This window comes from Pomacea canaliculata, linkage group LG9, assembly GCF_003073045.1.
Source record: "Pomacea canaliculata isolate SZHN2017 linkage group LG9, ASM307304v1, whole genome shotgun sequence".
Lineage (NCBI taxonomy): Eukaryota > Metazoa > Mollusca > Gastropoda > Architaenioglossa > Ampullariidae > Pomacea > Pomacea canaliculata.
Window position 1 is genome coordinate 11,026,526 of NC_037598.1, and position 21,165 is coordinate 11,047,690.

General features: G+C 38.7%; 1 protein-coding gene across 3 annotated transcripts; it reads left to right on the forward strand.

The window, feature by feature from the left end:
* Window positions 1-378: 378 nt before the first annotated feature.
* On the forward strand, window positions 379-15,173 carry LOC112572896 (striatin-interacting protein 1 homolog). Of its 3 annotated transcripts, none has more exons than XM_025252875.1 (20): window positions 379-500; window positions 936-1,007; window positions 1,285-1,359; window positions 1,551-1,682; window positions 2,372-2,492; window positions 3,628-3,696; window positions 3,868-3,974; window positions 4,884-5,011; window positions 5,328-5,516; window positions 9,592-9,773; window positions 10,085-10,214; window positions 10,516-10,587; window positions 11,260-11,334; window positions 12,025-12,122; window positions 12,490-12,616; window positions 12,814-12,914; window positions 13,307-13,373; window positions 13,821-13,925; window positions 14,149-14,353; window positions 14,594-15,173. In XM_025252875.1, exons 2-20 carry the CDS (start codon window positions 941-943, stop codon window positions 14,845-14,847), a joined length of 2,304 nt encoding a protein of 767 aa, XP_025108660.1. In that variant the 5' UTR covers window positions 379-500; window positions 936-940; the 3' UTR covers window positions 14,848-15,173. The 3 variants fall into 3 exon arrangements, with proteins under 3 accessions (XP_025108660.1, XP_025108662.1, XP_025108661.1); XM_025252877.1 differs by having other exon boundaries at window positions 9,607-9,773; XM_025252876.1 differs by having other exon boundaries at window positions 381-514.
* Window positions 15,174-21,165: the final 5,992 nt, after the last annotated feature.

A 21,165-nucleotide genomic window follows, 5' to 3' on the forward strand; every position in this document is an offset into this window, starting at 1 on the left:
CTGGAACATCTTCATAACTCTCCAAACCTTGAATTCCAGTGTGAATATCTTGCGACTTCATTCCCCGTTGAATCACTGTCCATTCTAATTTATATCATCATTTATTTTAAGTATTAATATGAATCATGATAATGTTATTTATTTGTGTATATCTATATACCGTTACTTTATAATTCACTGCGTCCGTCGTATGTTGTGTTTCCACGGACGAACATAATCCCTCCGTCTGGTTGCTGATCTTAATTAGCACTCGGGGTAGGGTTTATATCCCGAGCATCCTGAATAATCATTCTAGGACTTATTTTCAGGGAAACACGACGACAGAAGTCTGTGATGGAGACATTCGTGGAACATTTCTGATTATCTCCCTTACGTGAACTCTCTAGCGGTGCATAAATTTGGAAATGGAGGACTCGGCAGAAATGTTTGGTTGTCTGACACTATAATTGACTGCATTAGCCTCTTGACAAGTTGTAGGGCGTAGGAAGTTATTTCAAAAGGTCATTATTTAAGGGTTTGTATCTAGGTGTCAAGATTCTGCTGTTTTTCTGTATTCGTATTCAGGGTGGTTCAATCCTTCTTCCTGATTCGAAATTCCAAATAAAGTCTTTGAGGATATGAGAAATCGTTTATGTGAAATATTTTAACTAATTTTAATATCGCAGATATTTTTTATGATATGTGGTCCACATTCTGATATATTTAAATTGATGTACTTTGTCAAACTTGTGTTTTATTAATCATTCTGTTTTGTCAAACTGCGAGTGTGTAAAGGCGTTGGAATAGGTACTTAAGATATGTTTGTTTTTGTTTTTGTTTTTTTTTTTTTTTGGTGGGGGGATGTGGTGAGAGTATGGTGAGAAAGGAATTTGTTAGAAATATATAACTGATAAAATAAGTGCAATTAACATTTATGCTTATGCTGTATATTCCAGTCATCATGAATGAAAGTATGGACATCGATTTCCTTTATGATGATGCAGATAGATATTGTGTTGAGATTGCAGGTAGGAATGATTTACAAAACTCCATGTAATTTTATGGTGACTTAAAAATATAGAGCATCCATATTTCTTGATGAAATTTATTTGATTTATATAAATTACAACATGAAATAGAGTAGAACATATACATTATCTATAATAACAGACTATTCTCTGGTCTCCAGCAGACAGTTGTATACTTAAAAACATGTTTCATCGCAGCATTATAAAGAGGTTCAAGGTTCAAGCTTGAGTTCGTATTTTTCAGGAACATTGATATGACATTATTGTTTTGTTGCAGAACTGTACAGCTACACAGAAGAGTGTGAATTTATACAGAACCAGTGCAGTTATGAAGAACTGGCAAAAGCGTATGGTAAGTGCAAAAGAAAGCTGTTTAAAGAGTTAAATAATTTACCTGGCATTCTTTCATAATTCTGTTAAATAAATAAGTTCCCTTTATTTCCTCCTTTTCTGCCCATTTGATAACAGATACATGCCTATTGTTGTCATTTTTGTGTGTGTGTGTGTAGAACATCTTTAAGTTGAAAGATTGTCCTTTTGCAGGTATTCAGAGGTGGACCACAGCATCCCCTTCAGAAAAGCAAAGGTTTCTTGTAACTCTACAAAATGAGCTGGAAGTAGCAGAGCGAGAACGTCGCATGCTTGCCATGCAGGCTGTTTTATATTTGGTGCAAGGTTAGACTACAAATGATAGATCATACTTCTGAGAAAGGATTGTCAGCCTATAATTCTTACCCCCTTCCCTAAACAAAAGAAGATTGTATCATATTCAACAATTGTATGTTTTGAAATTTGGATTGAGGAGGTGAAATGAAGATTTTTGTCTAGGGTTACATTGTATCAAACGTCCCTCTCAGAGCCATTCTGTCAGAAAATCTTTTGTTTGAAATAAACATGATCATTCGAAAAGGAATACAGTTTATCAGAAATGAATTAGAATAATGCACCTAGTTCATTGCATATTCGAGTTCTTAGAAGAATAATAGCCTATGAAGAACATTATGCTATAAAGTAAGGATGAGGAACAAACAACCAATCTATTCATTCAGAAAACCAGTATCTTGGTCTACCCACATCCTTACAAACTAACATAATGCTCTTAGGGATTGTGCATAAGATGATATATGGAAGGTACAATCAAGAAAGGTACAAAGAATTAATCCTTTCCTTTTTCAATTATGTTATTTTTGGAGATTTCATGATACTGGGTTTTGAAATACATTTTTATTATCTTTTTTCCTTGTTTGTATACTTTGTTGTACTGAAACAGAATGTGTGTTTTAAAATGTATATTATCTTTCTCCTTGTTTTTATTATTCTGTGATGTTCTGTTTGACGTCTCACCTGTACTTAACCTGTTGCAGGTAACTTTGGGGAAATTGACTGTGAGGAAGAACAACTGGAACAGGTTCTAAAAAATGTTCATTTAGTGTATGAGCTGGGGATGTTCACAACTTTTGTTCAGCTTTTGGGACTGGAAATTGAGTGAGTCTGTGCATTTTTTTGGAGACAGTAAAACTGTGCTTATGTTGGTGGCATCTTTTCTAAAAGAAAGTAATTATTATTTTTGTTTGTTTGTTTGTTTAAGTGGTCCCATTTCATGATAGATCTACCCTTCTCCCCTCCATCTTTGTATGTCTGTTATCTCTGATTTCCTAGAAGCAGTCCTATTTAAAAAGTTGGTTTTAAGAAGAGATAAAAAAATCACCCAAATATTCCTTCATCCATTCATTAATTAATTTTTTAGGTTAAAAAAATAAACTTAGAGATAACCTCTATAAAGATTTGAGTGGACATATTTTTAGGATACTTTTGCAAAAAGTAATACAGTAATCCCTCGTTTATCGCGGGCGATGCGTTCCAGAACCACCTGCGATAACCGAAAATCTGAAAATAGAAATGGTAATTTAAGCATTTGTACAATTTATTAAGGCTTTATAAACCCTCCCCCATACTTTCATGCTACATAAACCTTTCCCATTTCCTTAATAACCATTCCCATATTGTTCTGCGCATGCATTGTACCTTTACAGTAAATAAAAGAACAAACACATAACATATACCGTACTGTGGAGTAATACAGTACCTGTAATAGAACGAAAGACAAAAAAGTACACAACGCTCCACTGTACTGAGCCAGTGTGGGGGGGGCTGGGATACAACGCAGCACTCTCTGGTTGGTCGCTTCTCTAGCACCCAGCCAATCGTGTGTTTACAATTGTGAGTAGCCGCGTAGTCTCTCAGGCAATCAATGCTGGTTCTTGTTTCAGAGTAAATACATGCACTGCTTACTGTAATTCATATTAATTTTATTATTTATATTTCTTTATTGTTAGAATTAATATTAGTGATATATTTTATACACTTTAGGCTTTTTTCATCTAAAAATTCATAAAATATATTTATTTTTCATTTATCTAATTTTGCAGAAAATCCGCGAATTATTTTTCCCATTAATTATAAAAACCCGCAAAATAGTAAAGCTTCGAAAGGTGAAGCGCGAAGTGGCGAGTGATTAGTGTATCTACAAAAAGCATTAAACTGACATGCGAGCACTTTAGACTTCTGCTTATTTTTATGTTATATATTTTTTTCCCATGACATTTGCTTTTCTTTTCAGAAACACAACTGCTGCAACTTCTGCTATGCGCAAACCAGCAGTATCAGTTGCAGACAGCAGGGAAATCAGGTATCCTGTTATGCATAGACACTTTGGCTATGCTCTGTGCCAGTAAAATAATCAATTTTAACAAAATCATGTAGCCAAAAAAAAGGAGAAAATGAATCTTCAAGTAGAGCACAAGTCTTGTGTGTTGCAGTGAACATGAAGGAGTTGATTCTAGGATGGTTTGTTTTATAGGTGTATACTAAACTTGCTGTATACTGTTGTGGAGACGTTACGAGTACCCCGGGAGGAGGAAAGTGAAGAAGATGAGCACATAAGAGATGCTTTCCGACAGGAGCTTGGTCAGTACTTGTACAGTGACTTTTATTTTCTGACATTCTTGGATAGTTGTCCACTGATGTTTTTTTTAAGTGAGCAGTAAAAGGGATTTTGAATATAAAAGGTCTTTTCTCTATCTAGCATCAACTTCTTGTAAAATATTTAAACATTTCCTTCAGGAAGTTCTTTTGGAATTCATCAAAGTTTATATGAACAAAGCAAATCTGTATGCAAGGTAAAATAAAAATTCTAAAATTTAAAAAAAAGAAGAAAATAGGAACTGCATCTTAAACAGCTGATAGCTAAAATCTCACAGCTTTCTTTTGGTATGACCATGAAGGGTTGATGTAACTAGCAATGATACAAACCTAGTTTAGGTTGAAAAATATTGAATCCATTAAAACTTAATATATTGATTAGCCAGATTGTTTTCTTTGGCTAGAGCATAAAGCATAGATTAAAATTAGTTACATTTTAAAACAAACTGCTTTTGGTCCACCATTTACCCTGTAAAATAAATATATTTTAAAAGAGACTGCTTGCTTAATGAGTCACTGGTCATTGCAATCCAAACCATATTGCTCTAGACATATCTAACATCAGCCTGAGTCATTATCATCCCAACACCAAAAGTCACATTGGTTCAGGCCCAAGAGATGATCTCCAATGACAGGAGTAATGTCAATAGAGCTATGTGCTCAAACAAGTTCAGCCACCATCTTACAAAACAAAAATGGTTGCTTGGCAATGCACATTCGTTGAGATATTTATTCAATGGTGAATAACACAATTTTCTCATAAATCTTTTTTCTTTAAAAATAAACCTTTGTTGTGTCATTCTTTTGTCTGGAGGTTCTTATTGAATGCATATGCAGTCTTAATAGGAAGGTGTTACTGTATGTGATTGTAACTCTAAAATCTCCTTTGTTTAGGTCAGCCTATACTCGGTGAAGACACATTGGCCATTGTTTTGTTTACCATGGTAACCAGATTCTGCAGTGGCAGTGCTCCACATTTCCCGATGAAGAAGGTGCTGCTTTTGCTGTGGAAAGTGGTTCTAGTAAGTAATTTTCAGCTTGGTGAGATCCATTATCTCTGGTTTTGTTAGTCAGACTTGCATGTACCACCACTTGTTTTGTGAATTACATAAATGTTTACATGAACTACATTTGTTGATTTGCTTGATGGATACAAGTAGTTTAGCATGCCGAATCAAATTCTGATGTTACCCTCTGATAGACATTTAGTAAGAGCATTTTGTTCAGAAGTGTTTTTTTTTCTCATGCATGTTGGTCTTGTTTCAACAGTCTTTTTTATCAATCCCTTGCATTCCAGTAAAATATCTCTCAAGTGCAGTTTTCTCTCATTTCTTATAGGCATCTCTTGGAGGCCTCAAAGAGCTCCAAGATAGAAAGAATGAGAAACGGAAAGAGCATGACTTAGAGGCACTGCCAGAGGACACATATGAAGTATTTCGCTCAATGCGCCCAGCTTCACCTCCAGCTTCTGCCGCTGATCTCATTGAGCAACAGGCACCACGCAGGGGACTCAGGGGAGGCAAGCGGGTAAGTGGCCTAAAAAAGGAAAAAGAGTACACAGCGTACTCCAACAAACAAAAACAGAATTGAAGCAGTAGTAGTTCATGAGGCAAAGCAGGTCATACACACTTTGGTCTTTCTGGTTTGTGTGACTTCATTTGTGTTTGCTTTGAAAAAGCTTCGGTGCATTTTCTTGGTTGTTTGCCTTCTGAGTACTGGTATTTGTACGGGCATGCTGTGCTGAGAAACTGCTTTGAAAAGTTCATCTATTTATAGTGTGCATTTTGTGAAGGGATGTAAGGTGGTCAGCACTGACATATTCTGGATGTTTGGTTTTAAGAATACTTCACTACAGGATGCAACTAAATCAGGATATTCACTCTGAAGAATAGAGTCATCCACATATTGATGTTTAGATAGAAATGGACAAATTTGATGCCAAGAAATCTTACTATGAATTTTGACTACATCTGCAGCATACTGGTGGAAATGATACCTTGAGAAAAAGTGATCTAAAACTTTTTTTAGTTTTCTTCATTGTACAAAATGTTATTTTACAGGTTTTTTTTTTTAAGGATCTTTCAACTTCTTCTGCCATTTAAGATTTTCTATTGTATTTTGTAACTTGTACAAATTCTGTGCAGATTTTGATGCCATCTATTTAGGATTTTTTTAAAAATTATATCCGTTATTTAATAAAGACAGTGTCTGTGGAAATGGTATCTCTTTTGCTCAAGGGTGAGCTACTCCTACTTTATAAGATACCAGACTTTGCACCAACTTTATTTTTGATTTCTCTTTTCTTTCCCTTTATGTTTTTATCAGAAAACATTTAAGACATATCGAGCTATTTTTGATCTGCATGTCTGTGATGTTTCATGGTTTACACTATTATCTCTTAGTCATATATAATTATCTGTGTTTATTTTTAATTATATTGTAGCCTGATTAGAATAACCAACCTGACTTAAGAGATAAATCTGCATTTGCTGAATTTGGATGTTCTCAGTCTGGTGGCCGTTAAAGAGACTTTCATTGTTATTTCATTACTGTGATTGAAACTGAACAGATTTCATAACATTTTTATTGTAATGGACTTGCCATTTTCATTCAAAGTATTTATAGGGTCTTTGAGGACTATATTATTTGAAGATAATAGAAGGCTGCATTTAAGATGAAAAAAGGAAAAGAAATGACGTGATCATTTATTGCAGAGGTTTTGTTAGGATTTTATTTTTAAACTACTCCTATCTGGAGGGAACATCATGTACCATAGGATCTTCTGATTGATGTGGTCATATACATCTCTGGAAAAACTAAAAATAAACTTTAGTAGGTTTATTTTAAACTTTCAGGGCTTCTGCTTACGCAAAAAATTGCGTACAGTATGCATTAAAAGTTTGGAGGACCCCTTCAATTTTCGTCAATGGGGTCCCCTTCAAATTTGGGCAAAGAACAGGGACCCCTTTAAAATCTGAAGGGGTCCCTGGGACCCCAAAAAATTGAGCCTTAGCAGAAGCCCTGACTTTAATTTTGTCAATTACTTGCAAACCTTCTAATTTTCTATTACTTTCATTTTAGTGCAAAAATTGCTGAAATTGATGCATCATCAGGACAGCATATCTGTGCATATGCTGAAAAAAATTATTGTTGCATTTTTCTAACATGAACATACAATTTAAACTTCTACCATGTTTTACTTTTGGCAGTTCTACTTTTCTGAAGATTAGGTGTTATTATTGTCAGTTACTCTACTATCTGGGATAGCTCTAGATATAAAATCTTTGGAAGTAATGTTCGTTGTTGGCAAACCTTGATGTTAGCTGTTTGTGGATAATGCGAGGTAGCAAACGTTTGGAAGTAGGATTGAAAGACATTCATAGTTTGCAAACTTTGGTACTAGCTCTTTGAATGCCTGGTGGGTGGCATTTGTGAGTACATTTGCATGTCATGTATTAGCATGGTTTGATCTTTTGATTATGGTTATTACTTTCATGAAGCCCATGTAAGTGCATCAACCTGATGCTTGTGCATGAAACGCTCAAATATCTTTCTTCTACCTGTATTTAAAAATAGCTTGCCTTGTCTGTAATATAATTTAGTGCTGTCATGTAGCGCATCTTCATTATGTCATTTATTCTCTCCACTGCGTTTCAGCATGCTTTCAATATGTACATTTCTACCAGCTCTGCTTAGATGTGACCAGACTTTTGGCTGGTTAGAAGGGTTTGGTCTTAATGTTCATATGACTGCCCATAATGAGGGGTGCAGCTCATTAACATTGCAATGGCTTAAAGGACTGCGACAAGACTGACCAGAACCTGTCTTGTGCCTGAAAAGTCCATTACTAGGCTCCTGGTTTTCAGCTTGACGAGAAACATAACACTGGAAGGAGTAGAACTAATATTTTCTTTATGCAAAATTTTATTCACAAATTGAAATTTTTTTTAAATGGTACTTTTGAATGTAGGAATTTCATCAAGCTGATTTTGTGTCTTTATCACACTCTCATATATATATGTCTAAACAACAAAATGGTTACGTTACATTACATTAAAATCTGCAATTGTTGCATCTAATATTACAAATGGTGAGAGTAACCCAACTGTTAAGAGGCTTTCCTTGTGATTTCCTTTAGTACATCTTTTCAGAAAGTATCACTTCTGAGAGAACTACGGGTTCAAGATTTTCTCTTTTACTTTTCTTTAGTTATTCAGCCATTCTCTTGTGAGGGGTCTGTAGGTAACAGAGTTGCCCTTGGATGTAATAAAAATTGCCATGTAGTGAGGGTGTTAAACATTTCAAGTGGCAGTGGTGGATGCAAACAATGTGGTGTTAATGAAAATAGCAAGTGAACCACTATACCAAGAGCAGAAGTTTATCACAGACTCATTATCTTGCAACTGTCTGCACATGGGAAAGTAGCTCCAGTTTGTGCTTACCTCTGGAGAGCCTAGGTTTTACCATGTGCACCATAGTTGATCTGTGCCATTTGGAGCTGCCAGGAAAGCTTTGAGGTTGTGCAAGATTATGTCCATGCTGCAGTCTGTAGCTTTTATGCTCTTTCAGGAAGGCTACTGTCCAGCCATTCTTGCCCTAACATGACCTGTTGCAGCATCCTTTGAATGGGGGATCACCATGGTGTACATAAAACTTAGTAACTGGCTTTCAGCTTTCAGATCTGTTGTTTTGCTTCTCTTAATAGTGTGGGTGGCTTTTTAACTGCCTCTGTGGGATCTTTTCTGCAGTTAATAACAGATTGTGCTTTTAGAAGGGGTTTGGTTGCTATTAACTCTTGTGATCATTGAGGTTCCTTTTTTAAATAAAACCTTCAAATTAGTTTGAATGTTTCAGAATGAACATCATGAAAGGTTGCTTGTGGTTGAGATGTTGACGTGCAAGGACAGCCTAAATTTACAAAGGAAAAAAAATGTTGTCATCAACATCTGTATTCTTTCTCTCTCTTCCATTGTGTCATTGTGATGCATTCATTGACTCACAACGATTTACATTTCTCAACATGTGCGCCTGTCCCATTTGGCATCATGATTCACTTAGCACCCCATAAGTTGCAGGACTTAAAAAAAATATTTGCTGCATGTAATAAACATTTCCAACATTTGTCCTCACCATCTTTTGATATTGTAGAATATTGTTGCTCCAAAATACACAATGAAAGATTCTTCATTTTAAAAAAATCTTTCCTCTTTTTATAAATACAAATATCTGTAAATACTAATAAACCCCAGCACCTTCAGTCTTTGTGTCCTAATCATTAATGCAAGAGAATTTATTGAAAATTTGTTGTTTTTTATTTCAGTAGCACTTTTAGAATTAGTTGTCTTTTTAACATAGAAGACACTCTGGCTTATATAAAGAGCCACCATAGAATAGTCTGGGAAGTAACCATTTCAAGACTTCCAAGACCAAACCCAAACCAGGCTAGTCAAGCAAGCTTGCTTATCTAACCTTTCTTTGTCTGCCTCTTTGCATCTGTTTCGATTGCCTCTCTTTGGCCTCCTTGCCTTGGATGGTGTCCCTGCTCACCCTTGCGCCTGCCTGCTGCCCGCTCCTTGTTCGCCTGCTCACTACAATGTAAAAGAGTTTGGTCAAACAGAGCAGCCTGGATGACCCTTTTGAGGCCGGGCTAGATCGTGATGATGACCTCATGCGTGAAATGGAAAATCTGAAGTCTGGCAGTGATGATGATATGCCTCCTACTCCACCACGACCTGCAACACCTTCTGTTGCACAGAAATCTTTGCCCTGGAAGCCAAAAGTGAGGTAGAGTTATAATGCCATCATATTTTTATTATCCAGTTTTTTTCTTCCCATCTGCTACCAGTTAGCCGGACCGAATGACAAAGCTGTTAGGTGTACATTGTATTTTTTAGCACTTCTTTTCTAGTCAAAAATGGTCTTTTCCATTCGAGGGATCATGTCTGTCAATTTTTTTCTGTAATTATGAAAGAGCTGTTTTTTGGTTTTCCTTGGTGCCTTAAAGAAAAATTACATCTTCTTTTCTGTTTAGTTGTATATTTGAAAAATTATAGATCAGAAAAGAGGCTGCAACTTTTTGTGTGTGTGTGACATAGGCAAAAAGACTTGGAACAGTTCCTAGACCATACCAGAGCCAAGTTTGTAGGCTTCCAAGTGAAAAATGACCACCTGTCACTTGCTGGTCTGCCCCAGCCTATTCATGAAGGTGTGAAGGTTCTGAGACAGGTAAAAATGGCACTAATACTCTCTCTCTCTTTCTTTTCTCTTCTTTTTTTTTTCTATGGAACTTTGGAGACCTGTTAGTATTTCTCTACAAACAATATCTTCACCATTGCATCACAAATTACCACTAGCATATGCATTTCATCACTTAGGCTTAGACATTACTCCATATATATACAGGGAAAAATTGTTCGTAGAATGTATAAGATGCTTGAGACTTGAATTAGCTGAAAGTAATGGATATTTATGAGAAGCATGGCTATACTTCAGAACGATAAAAACATTTCATTCAAACCTGTTTCAGCACCTGTATATTTCACTATCAGAGCTGCAGATTAAACGAGAAGAGGAAATAGCCAAGAATCCTTTGTCACGGGTATGTGTTGACCTACTTGTGTGTTCTTTAGCTGTGTTTCCTGACAGCCTGTGCCTGTGTTGCATTATGTTGACGAAGGCACCTCAGGTTTTTTTTTTTTCTTAGTATTTATTGTTCTTTCATAGGATTTTGTACTTAAGAAACAATCTCTTAAATCTTCCTTCAGGAAGCTTGTTTAACCTGTTTCTTGCTAGATGTTAAGAAGATAATGGTTGAAGAGTCCCACAGCCTTGTGTCCATAAAAGGCAGTGATTGTAAGTGGTTCATGATATCAAAGACATAACACATGGTGGGTGGAACCCAGCCATTTCCTCTAATATCCAGTTTTATTGGTATGCTTCTGAGAATGTGGGGGGAGTTTTCAGCCACAGACCCAGGTAGGCCTCAAATCAGTGACCTTCTCCCCTTGTCAAGTTGAGCACACTTACCAGTAAGCTACACAGCCTTTCTGGATGTTACATCAGTAACCCTAGATCTATCTGATGATTTATTACAATCCTGACATTTATTTTTAAAATGTTACAATCTCCAGGATCGCAGTTGTGAGTGGTTCTTGATTCCATGCAAACTTTATGCATCAGATTTCACAAGACAGTGACCATGTTGCCTTCTTCTCCCTCTGAAGTAGGAGAGTAACAAGCAGATTAACTTTGCTTGAAATCTTTGTTACAGCCAGAACAGTATGTTGAGCCATCTCCTGTAGAGTGCCTATACCAGGCCATGCTGCCCAGTCTACCACAGTATATGGTTAGTGAATCTAATCCCTATCATTATGCTATCCATATATCCAAGGCCTGTATCTTTTTTTCCACCTTATTGGATGTTCATAAATCCATCAGTGTGTGTTTATTGAGGCATTGAACTCCTGATATAAGAGTTTATGTTGAAAAACCATCTTGCACTTCCTTTGGTTATTTCTAGGTTAAATTGCAAACATCAGGGGCTATGAAGTGAGGGCCAGTCATTGCCCTGGGGCAAAGTGGGGAACTCAAGGACCAGTGTCTTGTTTCTTACATTATAAAGTGCCGTCGAGACCCCTTTCACAAAAGCTGGTCCTGGAAAAGTGTTTCTAATATATCATCTCACCCCACCCCCCAACCCCAACATTTACAGGATTGTTATTGTTATTGACATCAGTCTAGTGTGTTGCTTATCTCCCTTCCAAAACAGGCAAATGTCAAGTGTCTCTTGCTAACATATCAACTTAGAAATGCTATCAGCCATGAGTAATGCAAATCTAATTTGTGGAAATATTCTGTTCGTCCAAATTTGCATATCTAGGAATCAAGTTATATCATAGGAAAATACAAAATGTAATTGAGTATTGTGGGGAGCTGTTGAATGTTGTTCAACAGTGTGAGGAAAAAAGGAATGTGTTTGATGTGACCACATTTCAAATTCTTCTGTCCAACAGTTGCATTATTTGTCTAACTGCAGATTGCACTACTCAAACTACTGCTGGCTGCAGCCCCTACCTCAAAAGCCAAGACAGAATCCATCAATATACTGTCTGATGTCTTGCCTGAAGAAATGCCGTGAGTTTCAGTTCTTGTGTGTGTCTGTGAGAATGCATTCATGGGCATGTATGTGCCATTATGCAGCCACCCAGCTAACCATCCATACAGATAAGTAAAAGTAGTTTTTATTATTATTCTTTCAAAAATTGTAAAGTTTAATTTTCATTTTTTTTATTACAAATCATTACAGGCCTTTTTGCATCAAATATTCTATTGAATTGAATATGTAGAGACATTAACTGCTTGTATCAAGACATCAGAAGTTATGTCATATCTCTGATTTGCTTTTTCTGTTTCTTTGTTCATGTAGCTGGAACTTTATTCTTCTCCTTGGTCAGTCATATCACTAAGAGCTTCTTTGAGCTTATTGTTTTTAATTCTACAGAACCACTGTGCTGCAGTCAATGAAGCTTGGCATCGATGTCAATCGCCATAAGGAGATTATAGTGAAAGCTATCTCTGGCCTCCTCCTTCTGCTACTAAAACACTTCAAGCTGAACCATATATATCAGGTTAGTACACAGGGCTAACGAGCAGGCACTAGGAGTGCATGGATTTAGCTCCCCTTACATTTCTGTAGGTTGATCTCATAAGGATACTTGAATGTGAATTTTGCCACTGGGCTATTTCCTTCGTGAAATTGTTACAATGTGCGCTTCCAGAACTTAAGTCATAAGTCATATGTTTGTAATCTTGTGGTTTTTTGCAGTTTGAGTTCACTAGCCAACATCTAGTGTTTGCAAACTGTATCCCTCTGGTCCTCAAGTTCTTCAACCAGAATATTCTGTCCTATGTCAGTGCCAAGAACAGGTCAGTTATGCTGATGGACTTTTTAATCCATTTTCCAGTCTTTGCTTCTTTGTGTGCCTGCACAGGCAAATATGGGATTGCACTCAAAATAGAGACAAATGTGGTGGACGCCGAGCAGCTGGCTTGAGTGATGAGGCATAAGCATACCCATGTGTGCAGCAGTCGATGTCTCTGATTTGTGTTCAGATTTTTTTTTTATTATTTACTGGTTTAACTGTCTTTTCTGCCCAAATGAAGCATATATGGGTGTATTGTCTGTTGGTGGTGGCATTATGCAGTAAATACCCTGGGTGCAGCATATTTAATGTTGTGCATGGAATAGGATTTATTGCTTTATGCTGATTGTAATATAAGCAACTTGAATAAAATTAAAATCTATTTCTTTTAAACAGTGTCCCAGCCCTTGATTTTCCAAAATGTGTCCTTGGTGATCATCAGGAGTTGACTGCAGAGAACATTGTAGGTACTCTAGAATGGTTTGATTTTGCTCATGGCTGTTTGTTAGTCCTTCATGTTTTATGTAAGAGGTTAGCATTTTGTATCATTTCATAGACATGCTTATTCCTAACAATATGCAAATTCACTGCAAGTTCTTGGACAGCTTGCCGTGTTTGCACCTTCTGCTTACTTTGTCCAAATAATTTTTTTTTAAATGAGCAAACTCCCTACTAAGATGCCAGGGTTAAGAGTGTTTAATATATGTTGATTTTAAGAGAAGCTAGCAAAACCCTTAGATTCTTTCTCAGACTTTGAGTACCTCCTTTGCGACTTGAAAAAGTGGGGCTGTAGGGAAGGCAAATCAGAGCATTCACAAGTGGTTCAGTACATAACTGATATATTATTTGTTATAAACGAAATGTCACCCAGTGTGTCATCCATGCAACACAATTTTGTGCCATGCTTCAGGAGAATGGTGATGGAGCAGCATACTGTTGGCGAAATATCTTCTCCTGTATCAACCTGCTACGGATTCTGAACAAATTGACCAAGTGGAAGCACTCTCGTACCATGGTCTGCATTTAACTCGTATACAGTTTGCCGCTGTCTGCATAGATTCATCCATATTGATGGAGTTTTTTTGGTGGGAGGATGGCACTTTATTGCTCATAAGGGACTTCTGGAGTTTTTTTTTACTGTTGTAATGTTTCAATTAGTGAAGTACAATAGTGTGACAAGTTAGCAGCAAAAAGTGTAGAATTCCAATTCCTTATCACATATCTATTTGTTGTGTCAGATGCTGGTGGTGTTCAAGTCAGCACCAATCTTGAAGCGAGCTCTGAAAGTCAGACAGGCAATGCTTCAGTTGTATGTCCTCAAGCTTCTCAAGCTGCAAACCAAGTACCTTGGTCGGCAGTGGCGCAAGAGCAACATGAAGACCATGTCTGCAATCTACCAGAAAGTCCGACACCGCCTTGGTGATGACTGGGCGTATGGCAATGGTCAGTTGGGTTTGGCTTTGCTCTGTATTATTAACTGCAGCAACAGCTGTATCAGTTCGGGGCAAATTTAAGAAATGATGGGCATGATTGTGTTTTCAGAGAAACATTGATTTTTCACATTTAATGTAATTGTAGCAGCAGTCAGTTTCTAAAAACCTTATGTTGCTCACCAGAGGAAAAGTGTTTAGGCTACTGTCTGTAAGTGCTGAAAGCAAGAGGTTTTTTTTTCTCTCTTCTTAGATATGGATGCACGTCCGTGGGACTTTCAAGCAGAAGAATGTGCACTGCGAGCCTGTGTTGATCGCTTTAATAATCGTCGCTATGGCTCCAATGGTGCAGATCCTGACTTCAGACCTGTGGACAACTGCATTTTAAGTGTGCTGGGACAGTATACAGAACTGAGTGAAGAGTTCAAACAAAACTACGAACGCTGGCTTGACCAGGAAGTCTTTGGTCGCCAGGTAGACTGGGATCTCATGTTGGACAGATGTTAAAATAACTGCAAGCAGGTCAAGTGATCAAAAACTGTGTGGTCTGTGGACCACAAAATACAGGCACAAAGACGTGTGATCAAATTTCCTGGATTGTTGGCAAGCTTTCAAGGCCTTGGTCATTTAGCACACAACCACGCTAGCTGAGAAAACAACATATTTCAATATTTTGCAGAACTGGATCAGATTTGCATGTGCTTTTTGGGATAGTTGCATCAGTAGTGACCCATTTTACTACCATATTTATTATGTAGCATGTGACTGTTTAAGTTCGAAATCAATCACCAAGAAAATAAAATAAAATAAAATAAAAGACTGAATTTATAAAATACTTTTATTAATCTTAAACATTTTTCACAACAGAATTCTGTGTGTGTTAAACTGTATGACATTTCAGTAAAAAAGATCATTCTTACCTCTGCATGCAAATTCCGCATATGACAAACATCATAAAGCATAAACAAACAAAAATTTGGATTAACTTATATTTCCATTTGCTCATCAAAGTCATTTCCAGTGGAAAATGTATCGTAAAATTTTGCTTTATATACACATTTATAATATAGGCCATATACAAACATCAGACTACCTTCAACCATTTCTAGCTAGAATTTGGCAGCCCTCTTTTATGCACATGTGAAAAAGACAAGGATAAAGGAATGTTAACCAAAATGCAGTTTTGTGGGAACTTGATATCCCCAGCCCATAGTGGGGAAGATGTGTGTTGATAGTTTCTCATGTGCTAAAATTTTAATGTGTAGCCACAAATTTTTTAAACATTAAATTCTTGCCAAAAAATCTTTTTGCAAAGATAGGAAAGACAGTGCTGAATTCAGCATTACATCTAGGTGTACCATTATGTGCAGCTGATGGAAGGTGACAATCCTGGCTACAATACAAAATACTGCTGCATCTATAACTCAGCAGATTAGCAAATTGATGTCGGAGTTTCATTTGCAATGATTGTAGTCACTAATATTATAAATGCCTTTTCAGTCTTGATCATATGCAAATGCTTCAATATGAAAATCATGTTCAGTTAAGATCTTTTATGAAAAGAGTGGGAAACAAAAAGGCCACCAGTCTGATGTTTGGCTAAAGTCTGGTGACGAGGGCCATAACTCATCACACATAAGCTCAACAGCCTTAATTATCGGATACAGATAGGAAGCAAGGAGAAAACGTTCCATGTCAACCTGCTAAAACATTATATTAAAATAGTAGCATCAGCTGACAAAGTGCTAGGAGGATGAAGAAACTGCAGTTTAGACACATTTCGTTGCAGTCTGCAATCCCAACGCATTTTTTAAAAATATATACAAGACATAAAGTATTGAAATTTCAATGACCATTTGATGGAGATCCAAACTGCCATGATAATGTATCTTTACTCCTAAGTGTGTGTGTTAAATGTCTGTGTGAGTATGTATGCCTGCCCTTGTGAGCAAAAGAAAAATTTCTGTCTTGGGTCTCCTCAACAGACAATAAAGTCTGATTTGATTTGATTAAAATGCCAGCAGCCACAGTTAGTGAGAAAGCTGGACCAGTGACATCCCATGAGTTGTCAGAAGAGATACACACACAAGCCCTGACCTGACGATTTGGTTGTGTTTTACACTGTGCTAGCAACTAAGGCTATATCAAAGCAACATAAAGTAAGATTTATATGTTATATATAATTAATTGCATGCTTTTGTTTGGACCATCTGCAGGAACAATTTAACAAACCAGGAAGGGACTAAGGAAACTAAAGAAGTATTAGGTCGGGATTAGACCAGGACAACTTTCAATATATTTATGGGAAACCCACCAACAGTTATGTATTTTGTGGAATGAAAGAACATGTGTCGGTGCATGTGCCTAAGTCTGTGTTTATTGGATATTTGTATACTGACATGTTGATGTGCTATTTTTGTGTAGTAGACTGTGCGGAGAACAAGAATGTCATGACCAACATGCAAAAGAAACTTTCTCAGACAAAACATATGCCGAAGCACATGAAAGTAAGACTGACGCCTTAGAGGTATCCCACACCTGTCTGCCAGGTTGACCGGGAAGAGGTTTGTCACCTGTCCAACACGCCACCTGTAGGTGGGGGCAAGGGGTCAGTAGGGAGTAGTCTTGTCAATGCTGGATACTTGATGATTGAATAAGATTGAACGACCAATGGCATCCCTTGTTGTGTCTTTGTAAATATGCGAGTGAAAAATGGGAATGAGAACCTTGGAAGACTTTTTTTGGCATGACGTCAGAGTGGACATAGCAACTGGTCAGCAGTCAAAACAACTTAAGCATTTCTAACGCCAACTTCACTTTTACCTCAGGGTTGGGTTTTTTTAACGCCACGGCAGCAACTAAGTCTTGAATCACAGCAACAACCTAATGACTGAACAGAAATAAGTCGCAGACGTATTGCTCAACTTTGCCAACATAACGACAGATAAATTGGGACAAACATTGCTGGCCGAGTTTACAATCACGTTTACTAACTACATACCTGTAAAGATAATATAACTGTTTCCATTGCCTCATAGCAAGGTAAAAGCAGAAATACAAGAGATGCTCGCAAAACTTCGAGACTCGACTGTCGTAGAGATATAAAATGGTGACACTAGCCCCATCAACAGAAAATAGATTGGGTTACATGTTGTAGAATTTCCTGCCACTGAGACATGGGAGGAACTTTGCCTGGAAACCCGCTGGTAACCTGCTGGTCCCAAGCCTGGATAAAGGAAAAGGGTTGGGTATGGGGCTAGCAACCCCACCCTGTAAAAAGACCTCTGCTGCAGCTACCACAAATACAGCACAAGCACAACATGAGCCTGGACAGGAAGATCCCTCTTCGGAGGGCCTATAACGCATGTTGGCAAAAGTCCTCAGGAAGAATAAAGGCCCTATGCTCCACTGGGGGTGATTAGGAACAAGAGGAGCACCTGACTCCTATTCACATATTTTTAAAAAAGTATACATATGTAGAGGGCCGGTAGTCCGGCGTTGTTGCTAGTTTTGGCGGGATCTGCTAGGGCATGGTGAGAGATGGCAAATAGCGGTGATTGGCTATGGGAGATGGCAAATAGCGGTGATTGGCTAGGGTAAAACGGCGTATTGTCCCGACCGTATCAGAGCATCGCAAAGTTTACCCCTTCCCAGAGGTATATAAGGGCAGAGCTGAGACGAAAGGACAGATCAGAGTCGGCGGAGACAGCGCGCACAGCTACACGACGAAGAAGAGACAGCTCCGACCTCTAGCGCCTCGGGCGATTGATGCAGCCGTGACTATCGTACAAGAAATAAAGGGTCGCACACCTGCTGACTGTTCCTGCCTTTTTGGTTCGAGTGTTAAACTGTTGTTGTCACCATACAACCCCACCTTACCACTCGGTTACACATATATGGTTAATATTTATATATTAAGACCATTTTAAGGTCAGTACTAGTATGAGCCCTGAATAAAGCATTTTGCAAGCTGATGTTTTTTTACAGAGGTATATTTTGTAAAATGACATGCGTTGAGCAATAGAGGCTATACATAATTTTTTTTGCCTTTGCGCCATCAGCCGGGTGCACGCCTGCCTGGACAGGGCTGGGCCATCGTGCCAGCGGATGCCTTGAAAGAGAAACACCTCGGCACTAGGGATTTTCACGTTGAGGCTGAAATACACGAACTTTGTGTAATCTGAAGATAATTTGTTTACATGTCCGCTGAAGCCGTAGAAAAGTGACTGGACCTTTTGGCAGCATGTAACAGCAGTTAGTTTATGTCTTACAATGAAATCATATATATTGGATTTATCATTACAGCTTATGTTCTTGTAAAATAAAGGTGGGTGGTGTTTTTTCATTGCTAGAAGGTTGCGGCCGGGGTCAATCTGGTCTTCATACTTGGAAGGCCAAAGCATATTCCTTATGTATCCCTGGTGCGACCCTGCTGGAAATGCCCAAAGTGATACCGCTCGGTCGCATCCCCCTGTTGGGCTCCCTGGTGGGTGGGGAGCATAAGGAACGAATCAATTTCCTTCAAATCATGGCACCAAAAAAAACAAACTTGGAAAGCGAATCAGAGAAGAGGAATCCTCAGACAGTGAGGGTGAAGTGAGAGAATGCGTGAGAGAGAATGTTGAAGGAGTCTGGCCCCGTTTCCTGGTGGTGGAGGGCGCAGAGCCGCCCCGGCCGCTCTCGCCACTGTCATCTTTTGCTATAGCAAAAGGATTTAGAAGTATATCTACTAAATTGTCTACTGTTAGACGTCTGCGCTCTGGACAATTTCTTGTCCAGTGCAAAAATCAGAAAGCATCTGAGGCCCTGCGTCCATGGGACGGAAAACAGTTTGTCGACCGAACCATAAAGGTCATGCCACCTTTTTAGCGGTGCAAAGAGTCATACTGAAGAAGGACGGGAAATCCATTCCTACAAATACCCTATTCTTAACTTTCTGTTTGCCTAAAATAACCAACTTTATTGAGGTTGGATGTTTACAGGTTAAAGTTTCTTTATTCATACCTTCACCATTGCGCTGCTTCAACTGTCAGCGTTATGGTCATGGGGCTAGCTTCTGCAAGTCCCAAGCCTGCTGCTTTCGCTGCAGTGGTATAGGCCATGCGGCAGCTGATTGTTGCTTAAGCACTAAGTGTGCAAATTGTGATGGGCCTCATGTCGCTTCATCTAGATTCTAGAGACTGCCCGAAAGTGGAAGAGGCAGACATTCAGCGCATACATGTGAAATCTGGAGTCTCATACGCCAATGCTCGCTGTCACGTAGTGGGTGACTCCTCAGGAGCACCTTCTACTTCAAGCTCCATTTCCTACTCTGCAGCTGTCACAAAATGACCATCCACCTGTGTCTATCCAGACAGATATGACATGGGTCTCTTCAGAAGGCCCTGTCCCAGTATGTCAAATTATGCCTCCTCCTCCAAGCTGTGGTGGCAACCAGTCATCACAAAAATCTCAAACTCACAAGTATCACAGCCCAAGCATCCCTCTTCACCAGTCAGAAACACTGCACGCCAGCAAGCACGCAACACAAAACCAAAATCGCCAGAAAAACCCACAACTCAGCAGATAATATCTAGGACTACCACAACAGCATCAATCCCTGTTTCAAATCACTTCTCTTGGTGAGCAGGGGATGGATGTGGATGAGCGACGTTTAATGACGCCTTCTCCGTGACGCCGTCCCCTGCCTTCTACTTCTTCTCCTCCCTCTGTTACTGTGAGGTGCTCTGCGTCTTTTCCTTACATAATAAGTACAGTAACTCGGTGTGCACAAGACAACTCAAGTCCGCTAAGTACAAAATTTCTTACTCAACTTTAAGACTGCCCTCCCCCAAGTATAAACCCTTACTTAGCCGAGTTGGGCGACTTAAGTTAGCACATTTCTGATTTCTTCGTGTGAAGAGTGACAGAAAATGGCAGCGAGAAGACTGTGCTTTAGAATGATGATAAGAAGACATTTGAGGAGGGAACGTGTGTTTCGTGACAGACACAATCCTTTTGACCTGTATGATCCGTGATATAGCCCTAGTTGCTGGCACGGCATAAAACACAATTTGACCTGTATGACAACGTTGAACTCTACACTTGATTTCGCTTTCGGTGAGTCGATATCATGTACCTGTGCGATTTAATATAGGAGGACATCGACCACCCTGGCTTTTAAATTTGACCTTTTTTTTAAAATTTGGGCCCATTCCCGTTTTTTGCTCTCCACGAGCATTGATGGCAACTGCTATATCTTGCCACAGCTGCTTTTTTTTTTTTCGCGGTCCATGTATTTGAAAGTGTCGCAAAAGCCCTTCTTTGTGTTCTTCCACCAAGCTGACGAGAAGCCGAATCTCACAATCCCTCCAGATGGCCGTACAGTCTTTTTTTGGGGAACTCAGCTGAGTCAAGTTTGCGGTTAAGTCGGCCAACTTAAGTAAGAAATTTAAGTTTGCTTATGCACATCAGCCCAGGACCGGGTCCGATGGTGGGGTGTGATTGTAGCCCTATGTTCTACTGGGGGCGAATAGGAAACAAGAGAAAAGAGAAGAGATGGTTTTATCTAAGGACATTTAGAAGAAAAGTGATTTGTGCTTTAATCCAGACCTGGGCAAACGCCGGCCCGCGGGCCGGATCCGGCCCGCCTCCTGTCTCTGACCGGCCCGCCCGCTGGCCGCCCACCAGTAAATATACTATATATACAGTATTGGGTAAAACTGACTTAACTATATTAGTCCGGCCCTCTAGAACCATCCCAGTTTCTCATCCGGCCCTCTAGAACCATTCCAGTTTCTCATCCGGCCCCTTGGGAAAATTAATTGCCCACCACTGCTTTAATCA

Coding starts and splice junctions, on each gene's coding strand:
- LOC112572896 (XM_025252875.1), top strand. CDS start 941: ATGAATGAAAGTATGGACATCGATTTCCTTTATGATGATGCAGATAGA. Junction 5,517..9,591: donor GACTCAGGGGAGGCAAGCGG/GTAAGTGGCCTA, acceptor ACAATGTAAAAG/AGTTTGGTCAAACAGAGCAG. Junction 14,354..14,593: donor TGACTGGGCGTATGGCAATG/GTCAGTTGGGTT, acceptor CTCTCTTCTTAG/ATATGGATGCACGTCCGTGG.